At 41.9% G+C, this 25,187-nt stretch overlaps 1 protein-coding gene across 4 annotated transcripts in view; it reads left to right on the forward strand.

Annotated features, from left to right (window-relative positions):
- Window positions 1-25,187, forward strand: part of CLCN1 (chloride voltage-gated channel 1) — a 56,617-nt gene that overhangs the window by 18,448 nt on the left and 12,982 nt on the right. For 2 of the 4 annotated variants that reach the window (XM_085068102.1, XM_085068130.1), the window contains exons 1-10: window positions 1,026-1,433; window positions 8,006-8,159; window positions 8,670-8,801; window positions 10,305-10,433; window positions 10,537-10,670; window positions 11,427-11,504; window positions 14,989-15,067; window positions 17,805-17,930; window positions 21,122-21,206; window positions 23,676-23,777. In XM_085068102.1, coding sequence (XP_084924228.1) covers window positions 1,245-1,433; window positions 8,006-8,159; window positions 8,670-8,801; window positions 10,305-10,433; window positions 10,537-10,670; window positions 11,427-11,504; window positions 14,989-15,067; window positions 17,805-17,930; window positions 21,122-21,206; window positions 23,676-23,777 — 1,208 coding nt within the window. In that variant the 5' untranslated portion in view covers window positions 1,026-1,244. Of the gene's footprint in view, window positions 1-1,025; window positions 1,434-8,005; window positions 8,160-8,669; window positions 8,802-10,304; window positions 10,434-10,536; window positions 10,671-11,426; window positions 11,505-14,988; window positions 15,068-17,804; window positions 17,931-21,121; window positions 21,207-23,675; window positions 23,778-25,187 lie in introns of those variants that run through there. The other 2 variants (XM_085068122.1, XM_085068112.1) reach the window with 2 other exon arrangements.

Raw genomic sequence — 25,187 nt, forward strand, 5'->3', positions numbered from 1 at the left:
AAAAGAAGAAATGTTATACAGTGGTCTGCAAAATAAAATAATGAGACCACTGTTCTGAACCCAAAAAAGGGTATTTTGCACCTCTCTCCTCCCCATCCTGCCTGCAAATATCTCAAATATCTTACTCAGTATAAGTAGCTTTGTCATATGAGGTCTTTTTTTCTTGTATACAGTTTCTAGGATCTTGAACTCTCTGCTCCTCAATTAAGAGCCCTCAGAAGTTGTATGGTTACAGGCAGCACACTGACAGTACCAGGAGGTATCTCTAGGCCATGTTGCTTAACATGCTTCTCATTCCTACTGCTGGCTGGTAGCTCACTGGTGTTGGCTGAGCTCATTGCTTCTTTCCCTAGCTGAGGAACAAATGGCAGAGCAGAGAGGAGAAGCTGTTGAATGCTCTAGTGTGTGGAAAAGGGAGCATCAAGAAGAATTAAATTTCTGTATACACCTATAATTGAGTACCCACAGAACTGTTTGGTGGCATTCTTTGAAGTGTAAGCTGTTCCCCATAAGGACACGTGGGAAGGCTGAGATTAGTCTGCTCAGCAGTTTACAGGGATGCCTGACTTCTCCATTAGGGCTTGGACTGTGGACTGTGGACTGAGAAAAATTCTCTTGAGACACTGAGTGGACACCCATATCATTCCATCTCACCATAGTTGCTGGTGTTTTTAAGCTTGTTGCTCAGTCTTTTGGACACCTGGTATCTGGGGAGAGAATGAGGAAGCCCACTGACCTTTGTTCTCACTGCAAACAGGGCTTGCGTGGGACGGGGAGCTGTAAGAGAAAAGATATCCTGGATAATGATTTCTGATTCCTTCTGTGTGCTTTCTGTTTCTGTGCTTGTAGCTCTGTCTGTCACACCACCTCCTTCCCCCTGCCCCCTCCCTCTCCTTCAGGAGTTCCCCTCTTGATCACACCTGATATTCAATCCCGGCAGAGTTATTGCCTTTTGCTGAGATCAGACACGGCACTGGGCAATCATGTGGCTGAGGAAGGTTGCTATAAATATTGTTGAACCCTTTGGGCAGGAAGGGAAGAAAGTGAGAGAGGCACAAGGAGGAGGAGGGGCAGAGAGAAAGAGAGTGCAGGAACAGGACAAGTTGGAGTGGTCTGAGGAGAGAGGGAAAGGAAGGATCAGCAGAACATGCGGAGGCCATGCTCTCTGCCAGAACACGAGGTGGCTCTAGGTAAGGCCCAGAGCAGCAGCTCAGTCACAGACGAGCGTGAGGAGGAGTAGAGCAATGGAGAGCTCAGAGAGCAAGGCACAGGAGCCCAGCTCGAGGCCAGCCTTGTGGGGGGGCACACCGCAGTACAACTATGTCTGCCTTGAGAAATGCACCCATTTCGGGATCCCTGTGGAGGCAGGACACCAGGCCGGGCCGACAGGGGACGACCTGCGCTGCCCGGAGAGCTCCCTCAGCTACCCACAGGTAGGGCTGGACACCGGGATGGTGGTGGCAGCACAGGGATCACACAGGGATCACACAGGGATCACACAGGCCCTGGGGTTCTCGGGACACATCCCTGTCCATCCCCAGTCCCACCAGCTCTCCCCTTCGCTCGCTGGCTCCCAGCTCAGGCTTTGGCATTCCTGGCTGTGCTTACACCCAGGATGCTACCAGTAATTCAAGGCTATTGTCACCTGCCATGGATGCAACAAGAATGGAATGGGTGAGCTGGGATGGGGAAAATTAACCAGAGCATTAATGTGTTTGTAACAGCAAAGAGAAGCTGCAGCTGCCTTCAGCTGCACAGTGATCTCAAGTAGAGCAGAAGAGTGAGCAAAACCAAAGGAACAGTGATGTCTATAGATGGGTATCTATCTGCACAGCTGTAGAGATGAAGTAAAGCTCTCTTGTGACTTTTCTCTGACCATAAAGCATTTGATGGTCATAGACCCATAGGTGAATATGGATATTTTTGGTAACTCTTAGTGGAGCTGTAAGTGAGGGATTTTCTAAGCCTTAAACTTGCCCTGACCCTTGCTCTGGTTCATACAAGAAGTGGTTCATAAAAATGTCTGGGACAAAGTTGTACTCTGGTTATTGTTTTTTGTTCTATTATATTCTGTATCTCCCTTACGTCTCCATCTGGGACAGCCTCCTGCAAAGGGGAGGGTTTACAGCAGAGTCCTGGTGTCTTATTTCCCACCACTCTACTTTGGTGCAATGAAGTATCCAGTCAGATGATGAGGGAGAGAGCATGTGAGTGTGAAAATCATAGAATGGATGTTTCTCTTTACATGAATACAAATCCTCTTACATGTGGTGAATGATTGGGGAATGAAGGAGATTGCATTAATTGTCTCCTAGAGATTTACGTGATTTAGTGATAGGCAAAAAGCCACATTTACATGATTTAGTGATAGGCAAAAAGCAACATTTGCCACCAATTAAATCTTTTCCAGTAGATAAGCATCCCAATGAGAACAGTTATGTGTCACATTGCAAAAGATCAGAAAATCAGTTCCATGGCCATATTCAGGGATTTCTCTTCTGAAACTGCCCAAAACATCTGAGAGTTTGCACGTCTCCTACACTAAAGTCTTCCAGACCCACCCCATTGGCAGGTTTGAAAGCAGCAGCCCAGACAGACAGAGGTCTGACTGCAGCAGTTTAGGCTTTATCTACACTGAGGCAAGGCAGAGCTTTGGCTGCAGCAGCCACATTAAGAGGGTGAGCATGGGCTGGGTGGGACGGGGAGGAGAGGTGTGTGTACCCACCTGGGGCTGGGGTGCAAATAGGGCTGGAGAGCTGAGGTGGGTGAAAGAAATGCACCTCTGTGCATGTGCCATGAACCAATAGTGAGCTGGGCAGTGGGGAGCTACGAGATGCAAACCCTCTCTCCAGTAAAGCCCATCCATGCACAGAAACATCCCAGGTCACACCTATCCACCAGATATGCCTGTCCCACACACCTAAAAGCACTCTCCAGCAGGCAGAGATGGCACAGTGAGGCAATACAACCCAGCTCTGTGCTCTTGCCCCAACACCAGAGTGTCTCTGTGCTCCGTTCCAGAGGCATGATGGCCAGTGCACGTAGACTGATGATCTCACATGGAAACAAGAAGGCCATCAAACCCATTCCCATGCATATCTTCAGGCAGAAATATCCCCAAGCAAGCATGCATTTGTGAAGGCAATTTGCAATCTCAAAGCCAGACAGTTTTGTATTTATAGTTTTACTGAAAAATATGTCCTAGAAATATTTTATATAAACAGTCACGTGCATTGTGCATGTACATTAATGCATGAAACTTAGCATGCTGACATATTCTATCTGAGTCAGGCTTGCTGTGGATGTGTATATTCTGCTAGTCATTCACGCACATGCAGATAAATTATAAATATGCATGTGTACTTTGTACAAACACACAGTTATTATTGTGTTGTTAGCATGAAAAACAACCCATTGCACATGTTTTCATCCATTTCCACACAGAGTAATCATTAAGATTTCTTTCCCTGCTGTCATGTGAAAAAACATTTGACAGAGATTTAGATTCTGTTGGGCTCTTTTATTTTGCTAGCTGTTGCCTTCTGTTGTTCATGGGATTTGGTTTGGTTTACACAGGCCCCAGAATAGTGAAATCTTGGTCTTTGGCCTGGGACCTTCAGAGAATTGACAGTCAAAAAATCTATAGTGGTTAATAGATAACATAATAGAAGTAGGATAATAATTCTAATATACATATAATTTTGACAATCAATATGACAGATAGTAGATATATGATAGATTATGTAATACACCTTGATAAAAATATACATTATCATACACTGTAGGATTTTGCATTGTTTTCTTTCTGCATGAGAAAGCAGCTACAGCTGGTGAAGTATTTGAAAGCTGTGCTATTTGTGCCTATAGAAAGGGTGTTCCTGGCAGGGAGCTCACTCAGCAATACACAGATGGGTGTAGTGGGAGGGATGTGCAATAAGAAATCAGGCAATGCAGAAATACAGAAAAACAGCTCACAGGGAGAGGTAAGTGGGAGGACCTCTGGAGCTCTCCAGCCCAAGCCCCTGCTCACAGCAGGCCTGACTCCAAATGTAGCTCAGGTTGTCCAGAGCTTTTTCCAGGCATGTTCTGAACCTCTGCAAGTCTGAAGATTCCCCAGCCCCACTGGGCAGGTGCTCCTGTGCTGAATCATCCTCAGGAGGAGCTGGATGGGGACATGTTTTACTTTACGTGGGGTTTCCTTTCTTGCAAGTTGTGCTTTTGTCCATCACCGTGCCCCTCCGAGAGGTCTTGCTCTGATGTTTCCCTCCAACCCCTCCCTCCCTTCAGGTAGTGGAATTGCTGTTAGATTTCCCCTTTGCCACCTTTTCTTCAGGAGCAACTTTATTATTTTGTTGCTGTCCCTTGTCCCTTGTGTGTGCCTCATTGTCTCTATGTCTAAGCAGTTGACCAAGACTTTTTACTGATTTTTTTTTAATTTACTGAAATTAAAAAAAAAAAAAATTACTGAATTTTTTAAAATTCATTTATGCAGTGTGTTTTGGAAGGTTTCACCTTTGAGCTCAAATATGGCTTCTCTTTGGTGATCCATCAGAAAAAAAAAAGAATTACCTAAGGAAGATAATTTCAGGAATAGCAAGATGGCTACAAGGCAGGAGTGAGAAGGATGAGAAATACAGGCCAAGGCCCCCTCAATGGCCAGGAGCAGCAGATCATAAACAGGATGCAGCAGCAGAGCTGGGGAAAGGGATTTTGGGACTGGAGTATTCTGTGGGGAATATATTGTTCAGTCTAAATTGCACGGGAAATAGCTTAGGCTTTGGACTGTGGGAGGAGGGCAGTCTCATACAGGTGCTGAGCCCTCAGAAAATAGCTCCCAGAAAAGTCTCGAGATTGTGTTGTATTTTTTCCACTGAGATTCTATGCAATTTTTCCTCTGTTACTCAAACAATGAAATTTCCCAAAGTTTTGGAAATACAAACCCTGTGTTGATAAATGCTTGTTCTCTGAATATTAACTTTACCTGGTTGTGCTTTCTCCCTGGATTGTTTGGGGGTTGTTTTGTCATTTGTTTGATTTTGGAGGGGGGGGGTGAGGTTGTATGTTCCTCCCATCTATCCTCAGTGGTATTTATACCTTCATCTGGTTTTGCACCATTTTGATTGTCTCTCTCAGCATTTAGCCAAGGTAGACATGATAGTACCTTCCCTGGTTCAACCCTTAGGTGGTAACTGAGAACTTATAAAATTGTCTTCATTTTTTCTGGTGCTCAGAAACCCTGTGTTCCTCATGTTAGAGAGGGAGCAACAGAAGAAGTAACAGTCAGAGTCCCACTGTGTTATATTTTTAGTTTTACATTTTCTGGTGGAGTGGATATTTCTTGCCTAACCTAATTTTGCTGTAAGGTCATCCCCTGATTTCTGGATTCCTTCTCTGTCCCACAATCTCCTACTATTTTAGATACTTCCAGAGACCTGGAGAAGCAAAGCAAATGTGTGAAACCTTCTTTAAATGAGTTGAGACTACCTGGTTTGCCAAGACAGCGAATTCTTTTCTCTGTCTGTGGACAAACTCCTTTTCCCCATATCCTGAGTGCACCATTTTCCAGCCAGGCAGAAGCAGTGAAGTAGGGTACTATATGAGAACTTTCAGCATTCATACTATTATACTGTCATGCTGTTCTATCTGGCAGATGGAAGATTCTAATTTGAATCTCATACTTGACATGGGTTTGAGTTCATGGTTGGGTTTAAGTTGTATTTGACAGACCCATCCTTCATGACCATTTAACAGCAATGAAACACTGGCTGAGGTGATGTGAAGATGCATTTGTCTAAAATCTGCTGGTCCTTGACATTTCTGGCTGAAATAGACATAGTGAGAGAAAAAATGAGCAGTTTGCTAGGTAGGACTGCATTCTGTGTGTGGCAGCTTACCTTGCAGATGAAATTCTTCGGCTTGATGTTTCACTGTCCTGTCTGTTTTAAGGGGGTCAGAACATGGCCATTATTCACTGCAAAGAGTCTGCACTGCTTAATTTACCTAGAATGTGTTGGTAATCATGTGGTTAATAATTGCATTAAGTTTGTGTAGTTTCCAATGCAGTGATGAATGGAAGAATGCTTTCAGCTGTTCAGATAGGATCAACAGGTGAGCCATCTTTAGAACAGGATGATTTTAAAAAGCATAGATATGTATTCTATGAAAAAAAGAATCCACTAGGATTTCCAAAGGGAGTTATGGCACATGGTTCAAGTGTCTCTTGAGGAATATGTGCAAATAAATAAATTACTTAGGACTTTCAGTTGTATTTGTTATCTTGAAATATTAATTGGTAGAGCACTGAAAGAAGTGCTCAGAGAAGCTGGGTAATTTCTACCCCTGGAGATGTTTAGGAGTTGCCTGAACAAAATCTTGAGCCTAATCTAGCTTACCTATCTTTGGAGTTTGCATGCTGTGGGCAGAAGCCAGAGGCTTGGACTAGAAACCTCCAGATGTGCCTTCCAGTGTAAATCTTTTTGTGAGTCTCTGAATCTATTTTATCTCAAGAGAACATCTCTTGTGCTTCCTCGAAAGGGGGAGGCAGGAACTGTCAAATAGAAATGTCTCACAGGTGTGTGGTAGTGCTTTATCTCTGTCATATGTCTTGTCATTTTCCAGCTTAAGTGTCTTATTTTGCCGATCAAAACATGGTTCATTCTCCTCCTGCCACTCAGAAAATCTCAGAGAAGCAGATGCTGTGCTATGGAGGGAGCAAAGGGTCCCCTTGTCGCAGGTGGGAAGTGCATCAGGTGGTAACCTGGTCTGAAGTGAAGCCAAACCTTGTTCACTGAGGGACGTGCAAGGAGGAGAGGCTTATTCTCTGATGTCGCTGTTGAGCCGCTAGCAGAGAAAAGAACCCAGTTCTCAGTGGCAAGAAGGAAAGGACCTTTATTGTTTTGATTTCATCATATATAGAGAGTTTTCAAAGGTCACCCAGATTGGTCAGTCAGAAACCTCCCCCTAGGCCTGATTGGCCAGGCCTGCACCATCCAAGTCTTGGGACACTGTTTTTAATAACATCCAAACTTTATCTTTATTTATAAAACACAAAAAGAATTCTCATGGGAAAGACTTGTGCTAGCCACACTCTGCTACTAAAAAGCTCTGAAAGAGTGAGGTGGGATAGCTGCTCTTCAGAGAATCTGGTAAACAAACACAGGGGCACAGTCAGGGCTCTTCAAACTCCCTTAAGATGTTGACAAGAGAGCACAACTGCCCAGTGTACTGTAGACCCGTGTAAGAAATGTCCTTGGTAAGCACATGTAGCTGCTTGTGAATTATTTATAACCAATTGCATTTCTAGTTTAGCATCTGAAGACAAAGACTGGATTAAGCCATTAGAAAATTCAGAGGAATTGGAGGCGCATGAGGACTGAGAATGCTGATTTGGGTAAATAATGGGAGGAGGTATGCAGTAGCCTGTGGTATTTCTGAGATGCTGCTGCTTCTTTTCCTCCACGGGCACCATCAGTGGCTGTGTGCCCTGTTAAGCATTCCTTGGCAGCAGGAGGAACAGATGCAGGACATTCCTGCAGCCTGTTTGAGAGTGTAATGCCTCTCAAAACCTTCAGAGATGTTTTACAGTGCTGCTGAAATCTGTGAGACAGCCCTGAGGATGGCGGCCTCATGTGAACTACTTTGACCTTCTTTTGTACCTCCAGAAAGCTGTCTCTTAATGCTCAAATGCTGCCTCTTAATGTTCAATCTCTCAGCCATTTTTCCCCCAGGACATTAGAAAATAATGAATATTCTGTGATCATATCCTGTACCCCCTAAAAGGAGATGAAAAGGTTTTGGAGGGACTGGGAAAAGGGAACCAGAAAGAAAAAAAGAATCCAAAAAATGAGCTGCATCTGTCTGAGAGTTTCTGTGTCTCCCTGCTTGGTTACATTTGGCTCTGTACCTTGGACTGTTGGTAGATCTACCTTGTCATCCTTAATGCTATTTTTGAAGGAGCATTGCCTTACCTTTTCCTTGTGATCTCTCTTGTTTTCTGCTCCTCCAGCTTTATGGCCGATACACAGACCAGATAACGGATAATATTTCAGAGAAGGAAGGAGCAAAAATACTGAAGAGACAGAACCAAAAGAACCATGGAAGACCCCTGAAACGTGACAGTCAAGTACAGATCAAAGAAGAGCACTATTCCAAGTGTCAAGGTAGGGACAATTCATCTTTCATTTCCCTATCACCAGAAATTGGGTAGGCCAGCAAAAAGATGGAATTTAAGCAATCTTGACTGGGGAGAAGCAGAGAGAGAAGGAAAAGGAGTCCAATCTCATTGGGTTGAAGAACCTTTTTCATATGAGTTTTCATGCTAGAAAGAGAAAAGTTCTGTTTGGAATAAAAAACAATCCCAAGTAAATAATTTTTTCCCACAACAGATCTCTGTAATCCTTGTGTCAGACTTTTGCTGCTAGTGTACAAGATGTTAAATTTCACCCAGTGTGTCCTGCCCCATCTCACCCCCCCACCTTATGTTTAATGTTTTTTAAACTACATAAGATGTTACAGAACTGTGTGACAGAGGGATGGGTACCAGTCCTTCAACATGAAGCCCATGATGCTTCCAAATAAATCCTTATTGCAGTCAGCTCTCAGCATAGGAGAGGCAGACACAGCTTCATCTATGTTCCCTCAGTTTTTCTGGTTCACTCTTCCCTCCACAGACTGTGCCAAACGCGTCCAGAAATACGTTACCAAGAAGCTTGGAGAGGACTGGATTTTCTTGGTTCTGTTGGGTCTGGTCATGGCGTTGGTGAGCTGGGGAGTGGATTATGCCAGTGCAAAGACCGTACAGGGTGGGTGCCATTCAGGTGTTGCAAAAGCAGACAGTAAATGATGCGAATGTTTTACAAAGCCCAGTGACCAGTGCTGCTCCTCCTTTACCAGCAGTGTCCCATCCTCAGCCCTTGCTGCTTGGGAAGTTTGAAGTTCTGGCAAAATAGTAAAGGTTAGCTAGGGAGAGGTTCTTAAAAGGGATGGCAGGGGGAAATTTGGAAGTAAGAGGGCAGAGACAAGGGATATGTGGATGATGAGTCAAAGATAAACCATTCTTTTGAATCCCTTTTCTTTCTGCTCCCTTGAATATACAGGAGCACAGGGAAACTGTACTGTGGCCTTTCCTGTTATACTGCTTCCCTTTCTCCTCAAGAATATCAAGGACATGGGGCATGGGGAGGCGAAGAGGTTCTTAGATGCCCTCCTGACACTGTTTCTGCTTTTTACCTCATTTTTGTTCTTTCCAATTTTTATTTCTACAATGCCCTGAATTCTTCTGCCACCTAGGCACATCGTGCTCTCTCCTTTTGCCCTTTTCACACAGGTCTCCTATGCCCTGTCTTACATCCCTTCCCTGCATTTCTCCTGTGATCTCTCTCCCTTTGCCAGCTATAAAAATGATAAGATCTTTCAGACCCCTATCTCAGTGTGTTCATGCACACACAACATTGCCCACACCTTGTTAACTGCACTGCTCCCCTGTCCTTACTCTCAGGGTCCCAATCCTGACTGGCACAAATGTACACCAACCCTTTCCTCTTGGCTGCTGATGTTCACCAGGCACTGCAATTCCTCAAAGCTCCCAAAATTCCATCAGCCCACTGTTCCTCCCTCTAGAGCTTCCCCATCTACCAGGTGACTGACATAATCTACTCTGAGAGTTCCTGTCCTTTATACTCCCAGCAGCTGAGTACTTTGGATTTTTTTCCTTTTCCTCTGCCAAGTCTTAGGCTTCTATGTGGAGGGAACCAGGTCAGGCAGAGAAGATGGAGTTGCAGAGGAGCTGCAGTTCAGTTTGAATTGTCTGCAGCTCATGCTGTTGTACCTGGCTGAGCAACGGTACCACTGCTGGTTTAATTTTTAATAGCTGCTGGCACAGCTTCCATTCTGCTGCTCTAGAAGGCAAATCATAATCAGAGGTTTTAAACTAGTTTTTGTGAAGAAATGATTGGTGGACCACTTTATTGTCCTCCAGGACCCACACAAGACCCTCAGACTGCCAAATGAAAAGACACTGTACAGTGATTCATCCTCACAGTGGCATATAACACATCTCTTCTCATGCCACACTATTAATAGTGTCTTGTATCCACTCTTGCAGAATGCCTGCTTTATTGGGGAACTTGTACCCAAAATGTAACGAGGCTTGTCTTAGAAAAGGAGCATTAGAGTAGCATTTAGGGCAGCATTTCTGAAGGAGATTTAGCACAGGCACGTTTAGCACGTATGTGATTCTCTGATGTCTAGCAGCCTGTTTGGAGCAGCTGTGGTCACTGACAACTTCTTTGTTTGTGTGTCTACAGCCTACAAGTGGATCTACAGAGCGCTGCACCCGAATATCCCTCTGCAGTATGCAGCGTGGGTTGCAGTCCCACTTGGTCTCATCCTGTTTGCAGCCAGTTTCTGCCACTTCGTCTCTCCCCAGGCTGTTGGTGAGGGCAGAAGGCATGGCAAGATCTGTTTCTGTCTGTCTCGTTTTTCTTGTTCCGTTTGCCTGCGGGTTTTGTTCATCCCCGACTCTGCTGTCGTTTTCAGGGTCTGGGATCCCAGAGCTCAAGACCATTATGAGGGGAGTGGTCCTTAAGGAGTACCTCACTCTCAAAGCTTTTGTGGCCAAAGTCGTGGCCCTCACAGCTGGGCTTGGAAGTGGCATGCCTGTGGGGAAAGAGGTAAATGTTGCTGGTTCTGTATGCAGTAGTGACCAGGGTCTGGAAGGTGGGAGTTGTCTGTGGAAGAAGAATCTATAAATGTTTTCTTACTCAAAGCTCTGCTCTTTCCAGCAAGACCTATATTTCACTGGCCATTTTCTTTCCACTTTGAAAGGTATGGTATAGGAAACATCAAAGAACTCAAGTCAGGTAGTCTTTGAGAGGGAAAAAAATTAAATGGAGATTGGAGAACTGAGGAAGACTGGAGGGTCTAGAGCACAACTCTTATTAGGAAAATAAGGGTTTAGGAAATAGGGTTGTTTAGCCTGGAGAAAAGGTGGCTCAGGGGAGACCTTCACACTCTCTACAACTCCCTGACAGGAGGTTGTATCCAGGTTGGGATTGGTCAGTTCTGTCAGATAACCAGTGACAAGGAAAGAGGTAATAGCCTCAAGTTGCACAAGGGGATGTTTAGATTGGATATTAGGAAAAATTTCTTCAGTGGTCAGGCATTGAAACAGGCAAGTGGTGGAATCACTATCCCTGGAAGAGTTCAAAATGCATGTGTTTGTGGCACTTGGAGACATGGTTTAGTGGTGAGCACAATTGTGCAGCGTTAATGGTTTGACTCAATGATCTTAGAGGTCTTTTCCAACCTTAATGATTCTATTTCTGGCTGAGATGGCCAAAGAGAAATTATGAGGCCTGCAGTAGCTAAATGGTTGTCAGTAACCAGAGGTCAACCCTCTCTGATTTTCTCCTCCTCTTCTCTTGCAGGGTCCTTTTGTGCATATTGCCAGTATCTGTGCTGTGGTACTCAGCAAGTTCATGTCAATCTTCTGTGGGGTGTATGAGGTAAGGCACATGTCTCTGCACACAGCTCTTGCACAGGCTGAGCTCCTGAGACACACAGGATAGTATGGATAGGCCATGGAGTGCAGAGTAAGCACATGGTTTGAAGGTCACTGTACTGCTGTAGAGCAGTAAAAAGCTGAACACAATAGTAGTGGAAGACCAGACATAGAGTCCAAGTAACTGTGCAGGACCACCAGTGTTATCCAGCAACTACACAGAGGATGGGTAGGAATATGTGTTTGACAAGTTTTCAATGTTGTGACTGATACCTTTGCACTGTGATCACTGACTGTATAAAAAAGTAGCTACAGACAAAGATCAATTTGTCTTTAAGCCAAATTTATACAACATTGCTAATTTTAGACACTGACACCGTCTCTATGCTTTTGCTGTTGCAGAACAGCCTCTGCAGGCTGATCACCATATTGACTGGTTGTATAAAAAAATCTATTAACTGCACATATAGATAAATGTAGGAACTCCTCTATGTGCAGGCTCTCAGCAAGAAGTGACTGTGTAATACAACTGGAGGTGCTGTTTTACTCGAGTGGATCCTGTCTGTGCACAAGGACCAGATGTCACTGCCAGTGACCAGCTGACAGTACTAAAGGCTGCACTGAAGTGTGTAGAGCCTGCTATTGGCAATAGCAATGGCTGACTCTGCTGCTGGCTGTTGCTTATTTTCATTGTTCAGGTGCTAACCCCCTGGCTTTGCTCCCTCTAACCCCAGCATGCCCGTCTCTGGCTGCACTCCCTGTTCCAGAATATGCCTAGGCAGCTCGACCTCCTGGTGCCGGCTTGCGCAGTTGGAATCAGATGTTGCTTCAAGGCTCCTCTTGGAGGCAAGTGTCTTCCCATGTGTGATATTTAATGTACATTTAGCCTCTTGCTGTGAGACTTCCTGCTCTCATGAAGGGTTCTCCACCAGTACCTCTGCACTCCAGCAGCAAGACTTCATTCTTTTCATGTGTAATTCAGAGCACCAAAAGGAAAGGAAGGCTTTAGGAAAAGAGACACCCATTAATGTGCTGATTTCTAATGATGCAGCTTGTGCAGTCCCTGCCAGCCATGCACATTGTTCCACCTGCAGAGTACCAAGGGCTGTCCAGAAAGTCAATAAGGATCGAGTAGAGAACGGAAGTAAAAAAAAGCCTTGCAACAGGCAATGGGCACAACTTGCAACAAGGGAAATTTTGACTCTGTTCAGGAAAACTATGTTCTTCTCTCCCAAGGGTGGTCCAGCACTGGCACAGGTGTTCAGAGTGTCTAGGGAATTTCCACCCTTGGAAATGTGCAAGGCTAACCTGGATCTAGCCTTGGAATTAACAGCTCTCTGAGCAGGGAGACAACTCCACTGGTCCCTTCCCAATTTTCCATGATCTCACTTGGAGGAGAAATTTATGGAAATTTGGAAATTTATGTCTCCCCCCTGCATTTGTACTAGTCTTCTGCTTCACTGAATTTCTTTAAATAGAGGCACATGATAACTTTTTCCTAAAGCAGTAAAAATATATTCATAAGTAATTTGTCTTGAGAATGTTCTCCATTCTTTGTTGTGCCTTCATTTTACTTCCCCCTCTCTCCATGCTCTGCCCTGAATCTCTTTGCATGGTTATCGTGCCCAGAAGCTTAAGAAGCTTTTAAATGCTATGTATTTTTCTAAGCTGGCTTTAGTTCTTCCAGGCACTGCTTTCCTGTTAGTCTTCAAATGGATGAGTTAGCTGACAAAAGCAACATGGTCTTGTGTCAACAGTAATACTGATCTTTATTCTAGTTGGCTATTAAAGAAAAAACAAAGAAGGAACATAGTTTGTCAGCTACAGATTAAAGGTTCTTCAGCTGATAACTTGAGAAAAGATGCTAGGAAGAAAATCAGGCCTAGCAAGACAGAGGCTGATAATTGTGCATATGTGGGCAATTTAGCAAGATGTAGACACCCTGAGCTGAAGCCTGAGGCTTCAAGGCAAAATTTGTCAGTCTGCCAAAAGCCTTAAGAGAAAGCAGGTTCAGAAACAAGGATCAGACCCCAGTCAGGTGGAACCTCCTGGTAGTACACAGGAGAATGGTATCTGTCTTACTGGGAGGAAAAGAAAAAAGAAAAAACCCTCAAGCCCAAAGGGCCTCTGTAGAAGTCTATGCTTCTTGTTTGTTTCTCTGTACCTGGAATTAACATAGTCTCAGAGACTGCAGGATGCATTGTACTTAGTTCACTGGGAGATGCCAGAGAAGGAAAGAGAAGGCTAAACAGGGAGTGGTCTAACTGCTGTCTTTGGTAGCTAAAGGAGATGTCAAAGTAACCAAAGTCTTCTCAGAGATCAGTGAAAGGACAAAGAGACAGCAGCCACAACCTGCAACAAAGGAAATTCTATCCATGCACGGAAAGAATTTCTCCCCTTGTCCCAAAGCTGGTTCAGGGTGTCAAGAGAGGCTGGGGAATCTCTGCTTTTGGAGGTGTTCAGGGCTCACCTAGCACCCTGATCCTGAGCACCCTGATCCTGAGCACACTGATCCTATTACCCTTGATATAGCCTTGGAGCTAGCCCAGCTCTGAACAGAGAGATAGAGAAGCATTCAGAGGCACAGAACTAAAATTTGCTGTGAGTCTGTGATAACATTGTAGTATGAGAACAAACAAAGTTATCATAGTTTTTCTAGCCCCGGTTCCTCTTTTGGATTTACACCAAGTTGCCAAATGTGATTTCCATTATCTGGGAGTCATGTTATCTTCAGCTGACCTTGATCCAGGATATAGCTTCCAGTTTCACATCTTATTGCCCTGGTGCATAACTTTTTGGTGTTGTTGCAGGCAAATACCACCCTGTATATTAGAGGGGATAAATTTGAAAAGCCAGTTTAGCCCTTGACAAGCAAATGGTGCCCAGTCTCTTAGAAAGACACTCCCTTTTATACATTCCAATTACTTTTTTTTATCATGAAAGTTTTCACCAGGACAGCACAATGCTTTACTGGGTGATCTGTCACCCACTTCCCTACCCAGCATAGAAGGACCTTCAGCATCAGTCCACACTCTGCTCTGGACATGAATGTGCCTTGATACACTGACTCACAGGGTAGGTTTTTTAGGCATTCTGTGACACATGTGCAACCTGAGATTCCCTGCCAGAGTGAAAGAGATGGAGTGAAACCTGCTTATGCTCCTGCAATGCTGGAGGATTTTCCATGAGATATTTCTTCTACAGTGACAGAAATGTGCATGTGTCAGTGGAAGACGAGATGCTGCCTTCTTCACATTTCTTGAATATGTGATTCCAGGTGTATGCCTGTCCTATGCCAGCAATTGGGTTTTCAATATTTTAAAGCCATCCAGAAGGGAGAAGTAAGATAAACATAGCTGCAACTCTGAGACTAGTGACAGAGCTGGCTGACATCATGTGGTCATACCTGCCAGTTTTGTTACTCACTCGCTGCTTTTTTTCCTTCTTCCTTCTGTTTGTCTGTCTCTCTTTGTCTCTTTCACCAGTAGCAGCCCTATTATTACACAGATGTCCTGACTGTGGGGTGTGCTGTGGGCGTTGGCTGCTGCTTTGGGACACCACTTGGAGGCAAGTGGCTGTTCTGTTTCCTTTTCCTCAGGTACCTAAATCCTCTCCTGCCTAGTCCTCTTCTCCTCTCCCCCTCTCCTGCACCATATTTTTGATGTGACATTTACTTTGGACAGAGGCGCTTACCTTAGCGTTTTCAACCTCCCCAGCATCTCTGACAGTCTTTTTCCCACATGTTGTCCACCTTCTGGAGGCAAGAGGAGAAGGCTCTCTAGAACAGTGGTCTCCAAATTGGGGTGTGTGCACCCCAGGGGGTGCACAAGGTGATCTGTTGAGTGTGGGTAGGAAATCACAGAATTTCTATTTTTTTAATATAAAAAAGTAAATAAATTAAAAGTTACTAATTTTAAGTGTTTTTATTGACAGTAGTCCCCTAATATGCTACATGGCCACTTGTCACATGCAGCGAAAGAGGTGTAGAGTTTCTCCCAATGCGGAGAGTTGACCATGGTGCCCTCAATAATTTCCTCTCTTTCAGTATATTGCAATGTATTGCAATCAGTGCGTGCCCACACTGAATTAAGTGGATTTATGGATTATATTATCTAGTGTTAACTAAACTAATCCTCACAAATTGGAAAAGGGGCTTAAAAAGGTTCCTGCAAAGAGGCTACGGATTGAAGATAATGCTAATAATGTGAGCAGAGAGAGATGACAAGAAAATGGCAGAGCTGACACTTCTAGTACAGGTCCTTAATCAGTCCCATTGCAAGGTACAAACAATGTCCAGATAATCAGATCTGCGAGGAAGCTGGACAAAAATTTAAAATTATCTAAGGCTATTTTAAATATGGATTTACATCTGCTATCTGTTAACGATGAACCTCACCCTACATGAATATCGTGCCTTCAGAAGTTAATTAATGATGGTATGAAGCCATCAGAATTAGCAAGACATTTAAAATCGAGGCCTCCAGAACATGAAGACAAACCTTTACAATTTTTTCAGTGATGTTTCAAGCCATATGACATCCAATCCATTACTTTACAAAATTTCACTGAACCTCATTTCAAATATGTAGAAGCCTCCTTTGAGGTTTCTTGGTTCAGAAAACACAAAAGACAAAATGCCACATACCACAGGAGAAATGCATGTTTTTCCTGCCATAAAAGGTAAAAATGGCTGTGATAATGCACAGAAAGCAATAGAGCAGCAAACTAAAATGCATTCCTTCATCAGTAAACACTGCTGGAAGACACATAGTGGACATTGCTTAAGGTTTGAAGAAACAAATGTCTGTACAAATTACACAGCGGGAGAGGCTTCCTGTGCAGCTGGATTAAAGTACAGATGTTTATAAAATGCATCAGATGACAGTATTTTCCAGATTCTCTTTCAATAGTGAAATGCAGAACTTCTTTCTGTGAGCCACTGAAAGGAAGATCTACCATAGAAGCTGTATCTCAACAGTAAATTACTTGTTTAATTAAAAATGTTTCATGAAAGAGCTGTGCAAGTGTAACAGGTGGTGGAGCAGAATAAGAGTTGAGTGGTAAGGTTACACAGACAGCACTACACCTGGAATATCACAGACAAGATATTGCAGCAAAGAAATGGCAGCCAGACATGCACAAAGTGCTACAGGATGCCATTGATGTGTTTCATTTCACAAAACCAGAAATTTCCCTGAAACAGTAGAATCTTTACAATACTTTGTAATGAGATGGGGAATGACCATGAAAATCCTACAGGCATTTGCTGGTTACCTCATATCAACTGAATTTAAAGTCTAGTTGTACATTTTTCTTTTACAAAAAGAGAAGTGTTCTGAATTTGCTGATCTTTACTGTGATGACAAGTGCCTGTCAGGAGACTGTTACCTAGCAGCTATTTTTGAAAAAGTAAACATACTTGATGTACTTCAAGGTGAAAGTGATGTTCTAACAGTGGGTGAGAAACTGCTTTTCAAAAGAAACTTGTGGAGGTTTTCTGAATCTGTTGCCAAATACAATGTGTCTCAGCTACAAAAACTCTCACATTATATGTATACTCAAAAACCTTGGAAACATAAATTTCAACCTGTTTAAAAATCTTCAAGATTATGATTTTCAGTGGGTTTTGTACCCACTTGTTAAAAATATAAAAATTCAACATCATCTGATTATTTTGCAAGAACAACTGATTGACATCAGGGAGGATGAAAATTTACTACCCAAATTTTAAGAAAAATCTTTGCATAGGTGGTGGGTGGGATTGAAAAAATAGTATCTTGATTTAGCCAGCACAGCTAATGACACATTTCTTGCATTTAGGTCTTTATGTCTTTGTGAGATATTCTTTTTAGATATGACAGCCATTAAGACCAAGTATCAAAATAAATTGAACATAGAAACAGACCTCTGAATCACTGTGTCACAAATTGTTAAACCCAGATTTTAAAAAATAATGAATATTAGTATTTTAGTGAGAACAAATTCTTTTTGTTCCATTAATAAATAAAACAAATTATTTTTAAAATTATATTTATTTCACCTTTACGCCATCCTTGTTTAATTTCTATTTTTGTGCATGTTTTATATTGTGCATAATATTTTACTACAGCAGTACATGCGTATTATTTTTAAATAAATTCACATATAGAGGAGAGGGTACATGCTCAAAAATGTTTTACTGGTAGAGTTGTATGATCAAAGAAGGGTGGAGACCACTGCTCTAGAAGGCTGTTGAGAAACCTCTCTCATGCTCCTAATATTACACTTCTGATTTTAACTTTGCTCCCTTTCCAACTCTTTCTAGGTGTTCTTTTCAGCATCGAGGTCACCTCCACTTACTTTGCTGTGCGCAATTATTGGAGAGGCTTCTTTGCAGCTACCTTTAGTGCCTTTGTGTTCCGAGTCCTTGCAGTCTGGAACAAGGATGCAGGTAAGCTAAGAGCCATTCCTGCTCTCTTTGTACAAAAGTCACTCTGTTAATACATCATTTTCCATCTTCCTCAAAACCCACAATGTTTTGTGATGTTTGAAACTTCTGCCACCACATGTGACCTCCAGCAGTACAGAAGGAAGGAGAAAGGGAAGTGTCTTTGTCAGTTGTTTAGCCCAAACTATTCCTAGGAGAGCTGGGATGTATCTAACCGATAAATTACAGAATTTGAGTCCTCAGCAAGCTAAAAGGCCCCTGAGGTGGGATTTTTGCCTCTACTCAGAATAACATCCAGGCTGCAAATACAGAGATACCCCATCACAGAGGATGTAATCCTTGCTGGGAAAGCATGGTCTGCTTTGGTCTTCTCTTGACTGAAAACATCAAAGCAGATAGTTGAGAAAATAGAGATGATTAAATGATTAGGAGAGTACAGGATTTGTAGGGTCTGATGGAAGGTTCTGAAAAAATAAAGTGTCTCAAGTAACTGAAATGCATGAGTGTGACATTTGTGCAGACAGAAATAGCACATCAAGCTTGCTCAGGAGAGCATCTCAGACACTGCAGGAACAGAGTTTTGGTGCAGAAGGTTGCCATTTCTATGTAAACTTCTTCCTCTTAACATCTTAATCTTTTATTCTTACAATTACATCTATTTTACTGAGCTCCATGTGGGCAGTTTACTTACTTAAAACTGCAATAACATATCTCTCTTGACTTCAGCAGGATGGACTTTTGGGAGGTTTGAATATTCTCTGCAATATAGAAAATGACTACACTTTCTACTTGAATGCAGAAAGTAACTACATCTTTCCTTGTGTAACACTGCCTAAAATTGAGGGGTTTCCATCATTAGATCTGTCACAAAACACCCAAACCCCACATTTTTCTGTTCCATCCAGAGAAAAATACAAGAAAACTCAAAGAGAAACAGCAGACAATCTCCTGCCTGTCACTTTATCTACGCTGGCTCCCTTGTGGATCTCTAAATTCACTAGAAATCACTAGAAATTAGCTTAATCCACAGACATATTGACTACTGTCCCTTCTTCAAAATCATCCAGACAGCTTTAATACCCACATTAATGGCTCCTTAAGTTCTTCTTCATTGACTGTCTAGGTTTAAAAGTTCCATGATTCAATTGTCTATGAAAAATTGTTCCTTTTCACAGTTCTGTATTTTCTTTGTCTGTGCTGTCAGACTCCTTGTTCTTGTATTAAGGAACTAGAAACTTTTGTCTAGCTAAGTAATTCATTATTTTATGATCTTTTATCATGCCTGCTCAAACTTGTCTTTCATGTCTTTCCTTGCTCATTTATTTCCCTTAGAAAGTTGCACACCCAGTCTTTTCAGTCTTTATTCACGCAAGGTTTTTCTATTATGCCTGCTACCAGGAAGAAGGAGGTAGGGAAGTGATCCCATCAGAATGACAGATGCAAATAAGTTGTGTAGCATCTCACCAAAATTATTTTGTTTTTTAGACCCACAGAATCTTTGCTGGCTTCTAGATACTCATGGTTTTGTTGGGTGGCTTTGCACAATTATCTGTGCTTTCCAAATAACATCTGGCTATTTGCCAACCACTCGGGTTGGCTGCTGCAGCCTGAGCCCCTCTTTGCCAGGCATAGAAGGTTGGAGTTCTGCAATTTGCAGGATTTCTGGTTTACTGTGTGCTGGACTTTCATCTTATTTGCCATAGGGTTTCATGCCTTGCCTTCTTCCTGCTCCTTCTGATGTCTCCTACACACAGCTCGGTGTTATCTTAAAGTTCAAATCTATTTTTAAGTAGACTTTCGCATTAACTAGACTTTCCCATTCCTTTTTACTTCTAACCTTGTAAGAATTTAGATGCTCTAAACTAGTACAGTTTGTAGCCAATGGAGAGAAAAGTGCTTAGACATTCAGTTTCAGGATGGCTTAGTCACTCAGGAAAGAGAATGAAGATAGATGGGATGATTCTTTCTGTGGAAATTTTCTGTCCTCTGGGAGTAGAGATGGAACCAAGAAAGACCCAGACTAAGTGCTGTGACTGTTTCCCTTTGCCCTGGTAATCTTTGCCACCCTGTGGCAAAACACTTTGAAAATGAGCCCCACTATATTTTTTAATGCTCTGCCATTTAGTGGCTTGGACTATCTGTTTCCTAAAACTGAATTGAGATGATCCCTTTCTTGGGCTGATCTAACAAAAAAGAGGACATCCTGCTTTTCGCCATCCTTGATTGTTCTTCTATCCCTCCCTTGTACCATCTCTGTGTTTGCTGTTCCCCTCCATTCAACTCACTTCCCTGGCAGAGGAGTAATCCAGGAAAAGAGCAGATAGGTTTTCTGGCAAGTTTTAATGAGGCAAAAGAGCTCAGAGAAGGCTGTGATGTGTCAGAGCTGGCCTGATGGGAGAGGAGAACAATAGTACAGCCGGGAGGGAAGGAACAGGGTGAAGAGACAGGGAGCAAGATCTTCCCAATTTGGATAGTAGAATGCAGTTTTAGGCTTAGCTATCTTCGGTAATGTAACCCACTGAGACCTCATTAAATCATTACTCTAAACCTAGTTCTGTCTGACCAAATAACAAGTAGTTAATGCCTCCTGTTATTATCATGTAATGCTAGATTTTCACTGGTTTTATTTCCTCATTGAACAAATAATTCCTTCATCAGGGGCAAGTTGGGGTTTATATCCATCCTCATCCAGCTGCACTTCTGCTCTGTATTAAACTGCTAATTTATCCCTCACCTGTTGGCATACAGATGTTTACTGTTTCCACACAATAATGCACCTCCAGACAAAAGCAGGACAGGTTTCAACATTTCATTTTAGCAGGGCAGCACTACCAGGAGGGGTGAGCTGGAGAAGATGGGGCTTGGCTGATCTTTTCCATCTCTGATTTCTAAGCCCTTCATTGTTGGTAGAAGACAAGAAAGAAAAGAAAACCCTTTGAAAAAGCAGGGATTGTAGCTAAAAGTTCATACATCCTCTGAAAACAAACCTAGACCCCAGTTCTAAGGATGCAAGTGCTCAAAAATAGAACCTACTAAATCAGAGCAGCCTGCCAATCTGTAATAATGTATATAATGTCAGGAAACCACACAGGAGCATGTATAAACTGGTTTCCTTGTCCCTACCCCTCGCTTTTATTGCATGTAACTTCTCACCTCATTATTTTCATTCCTCCTCTACTTTCCTTCTCTCACAGTTACCATCACAGCCCTGTTCAGAACAAACTTCCGTATGGATTTCCCCTTTGATCTGCAAGAGCTGCCAGCATTTGCTATAATAGGGTAAGTTCCCAGGAAACTGCTCTACAAAGGTTATAATGTGATCTCTGTTAGGAATTCTTCTGCCAAAAAGTTACATACATCACTTTTAAATACTTTGGTTGTCACAAATAAGGCTTCTACCTGTTTGAATTCCTCCTTCAGAAATGGTGCCCATGTAGCACAAAGGGTAAGGAAGGAAATACAGGTATTATCAAGCTGTTTGTTAATTCCTTTCCACGTATCTTTTTCAGAAATTAGGCTGTGAGATTAAAAAAAAGTAAGTCTAATTTGGTCAACGTTCTGGGAATAGATTTTCTGAATGGCCCTTTAACTGTTTTGACAGTATCCCCAAATGAACTGATCCAACAGGTATGGCTTTTTTCACATGACAAAAATGGGACAAAAGAGTTAACCAGAAGTTTCCTTTTCTCAAGATCAGAATGATTATCCTTTTCCAGAGAGGTGGGTACACCTAACATGATGACAAGGATTACCATCCCTAGTTGGATTCAGTGAGAACAATGGTTCCTTTGGAGGAAATGAAAGAATGACCTTAAGAAAAATGAAAATTGGGAAATACTAGAGAAAAGATGAGTTTGTAATTACTGTGAGGAAACATCTTTGGTTAGAGCTTGAGAAAGGTTCCAGGGAAATCACTGCAGAGCAATAATGAAGGGAATACACTGTAGGAACAAATTCCTGTGCTGATGTTGTGAACACACTCTGTTGCAAGATCTGCATTCAAGACCAGAAATTTAATCGAGGTTTTCCAGCTTCTTTTAGTAGGCTGCCCTCCTATTAAGTTACTTGACTATGAACTCAAGTGGGATTTTTTTAAGACATCAGATATATTGAAAAATCTATGAATACACAGGAGCTTTTTGCTAGTAACATGTATTCACTTTGTTCTTCCCCTTAAACAGACTTGAGTAATGAGCTTGGGGGAATCTATTGATTTAGACTAGCAAAGAAAAACATAATCCTTGTGATTTACAGCTGATGGTTAGTATGCAAAACTTCTTGTCACCATGTTTTGGACAGAGTTGGCAGAGCTGGCTTTTTTCAGCACTGCACATAGGTTAGGAAAGGAATATATGACAACTGCAAAATGCTTTCAAGTGCCTGGGTGTACAACGTGGTATTTAAAATAAAAAACAACCCGAATTATTTGGATAGTCTTGGATAAAGTCCTAGTGCCAACTTGTAATGCTCCAAATTCTCTTAACATTAAGTCTCAGAATTGAATTCTTTCTACCCAACATGCTTCTTCACTTTCAGGTAGGACAAGCACTATCAATGCGTAGATCTTGTTTTTCTGTGTCAGGAAAAGTTAATTTGCATAATATATGCAGGAGCACCACTTCCAGTTTATTGATAAATTGATAGGCATGAATGGAGAGATCAATATTTTAATGTAAAGTATTAGAGAGCAGTTCAGTTCACTGTGCAGTCTTTAGGCTTATATTGCCTAAGGGACTGGTCTATTTTAAATGTTCTAATCAGTGCTGCATTAAAATATTTAAGAGTAATTCATTGGACATGTTTGTCTGTGAAAAGTTTTATATTTAGTTTAAACGTGTTTCTGTGCAATTTTTAAATGATAAAGCAGGATTATTTTCAACATACAATGTTTTAAGTATACGAAATTAATCATTGAATGCGATTTGGCAAAAGCATGCATCACATATAACAAAGGAAAAATCCATTAATTTTAGAAATTAATAGAATGAAAATAGTAATTGTTTATCCTCAGTATTATGTGGGTTAATTACTTGCCAAATAAATTAAGGCTTCCCTTTATCAATTCTGAATGCAGTCTTTTTTCACTCTTCTTTTTTTTTATTTTATTTCACATTTGAGTATTAGGCCCTATTTACCCAGGTCTCGTTAAGCTACAGAACCTAAAGATCAGGGCCAGTTTTTAGACAACCACACTTCTTTTAGACAATTCTTAGACAGCTACACTTTTAGACTTACACAGAAGTCTAAGTGATTAGGATCATAGAGATGATAAACTTTGCCCTAGGCCCAAGAGTTCCTATTACTATTATTATGTGTTGTAAGCATAAAATTTTACTGAATTAGACTTAAAACTCCCTTCATTTTTACTATTTTCTTTCCAAACTGATGTTTAAGTTCTGACAATACCAGTCTTTGCCCAGTTGCTCTTTACAAGCCCTCACTGAGAATTGTCAGTCTCTTTTTATAGATTATTTTATAGATTTTTATAGGTGAGATTTCACCTCTCAGCAAGAGAAAATTGGTAAAATGGTAGTGTGTATGACAAAGAGGTCCAGAATTATCTCTCCCCTTTCATCAGGGAGTCAATATCTTCAAATGAGCTACTGCTGTAGGAGTGACCCTCTAGGTGACATTTTAAAAGGCTTCACAAACAGCTGGAGATTAAACCACTTAAACTTATTTTCTTGCTTGATGGTTTGTGCATTATCTGTTGTTTGGCATGATTTTATTTCTTTTTCTCCATTTTAGAATAGGTTCTGGATTCCTTGGAGCTTTTTTTGTTTATCTCAATCGCCAAGTGGTCCTGGGCGTCCGGCGTCACAAAGCTCTGAGCCAGTTTCTCACCAAATAGTGAGTGCCTGTGACCCTGCTGGTATTGGATAGTAGCAAATGCTTTTTGGAAGATAGTGGATTTATTTCAAGTGTAAGATAGCAAAAATACCAGAAGCTGCTCCTGCATGAGAGTAAGATCTCTGCAACCATCGAGAGAATTTTTCCTGTGCTAGATTTTCTTTTTGATCAGCCTTAATAGTTTCAAATAGCTTCTTGATTTAGAAGGGATAATCTGCAATATTTGTTAAGAGGACAAGGGAAACTATTGATTGGACAGAAAAGGTTTTTAATTAGAAAGTCAGTGATCATTCTTCTTAATGTAGTTTCTGGTTTGTTTGGGTTTTTTAGGATCTGTGAAAAATTCAGCATCATTTATGTTTCTCAAAAATTAAATACATCTGAAATTAACTATGTCTTTAAAATACATATTTTGGTTTTTAATCGAAGTGTTGGCAAAAATGTAAGGAATGTGCTGCAGTATTCCAATTGCTGCACAGTTATCAACCAAAAGCTGAAAGTGAAAGTAACCAAATGGTGTGAAATGCAGTATGGAAGAGAAATGCAAAACAAAATAAAAGTCTTAGCAATAAAGCTTTTACAGGACACTTGAAGATACTGTTTTCCCCTCTCTAATAAAGTCCTAACCTCCAAGGGTTATAACCTGAAGAAGAAATGCTGGCTAGCTGTAAATGCCTTCAGTCTATTTACAGAAAAAATCTGATGCTATGAGAATTTTTGAAGTTGAGATGTGTGGAGGACTTTATTTCTTATCAAGTTGCAGACCTCAGCAGCAGAAAACCACTGGATAAACAGTAGTTCAAACTAACTTTGTTTCTTATGTGGAAGAAAAATTGTCTTTCTTCATCACATAGCATTACCCACAAGCATCAGCAGGGCTATCAAATCAAGTTAATAGAGAAGTGGAGCAAAGGCTGAAAAATGGGAATTTGCTTTAAACTTCTCACTAATTTCTCAGAATTTTGTAGGTCCTTAGACTGAAAGAAATTAAAGGTTATATTTTGTCTTCCAGAATACTACAGCACCTCAGTCAACACTTCCTGAAGGGAGCACAGTAACTTGCCAGGGGAGACAAGACAGGATTAGTCCAGCATGTGGAACCAGCTTAGGCTCATGTTGTCTTAGTGCCTGTGAAGTGGAACAGTTTACCAAGAAACCCATCCTGGGACTGGACACAGCAGTAGGAAAACATGGATGGCTTCAGCCTCTGTCCAGCTGTGCTCCACTGCCCTGGCACTGACAGACCCACTGGCTACCAAGGACACCTTCCCCAGAATTGTGACAGTCAGCAATTCAGTGGACAGAGAAGCAGTTATTCCCATGAGAATTAATGCCACAGGGGCTACCCGCAGAAATGTATGGAAGAAACCTACATTTAAATCCACTAGGACAGGATACATTGCATGGGGG

Source organism: Lichenostomus cassidix, chromosome 1, assembly GCF_008360975.1.
Source record: "Lichenostomus cassidix isolate B80296 chromosome 1, HeHo_3.0, whole genome shotgun sequence".
In the NCBI taxonomy this organism is placed as follows: Eukaryota; Metazoa; Chordata; class Aves; order Passeriformes; family Meliphagidae; genus Lichenostomus; species Lichenostomus cassidix.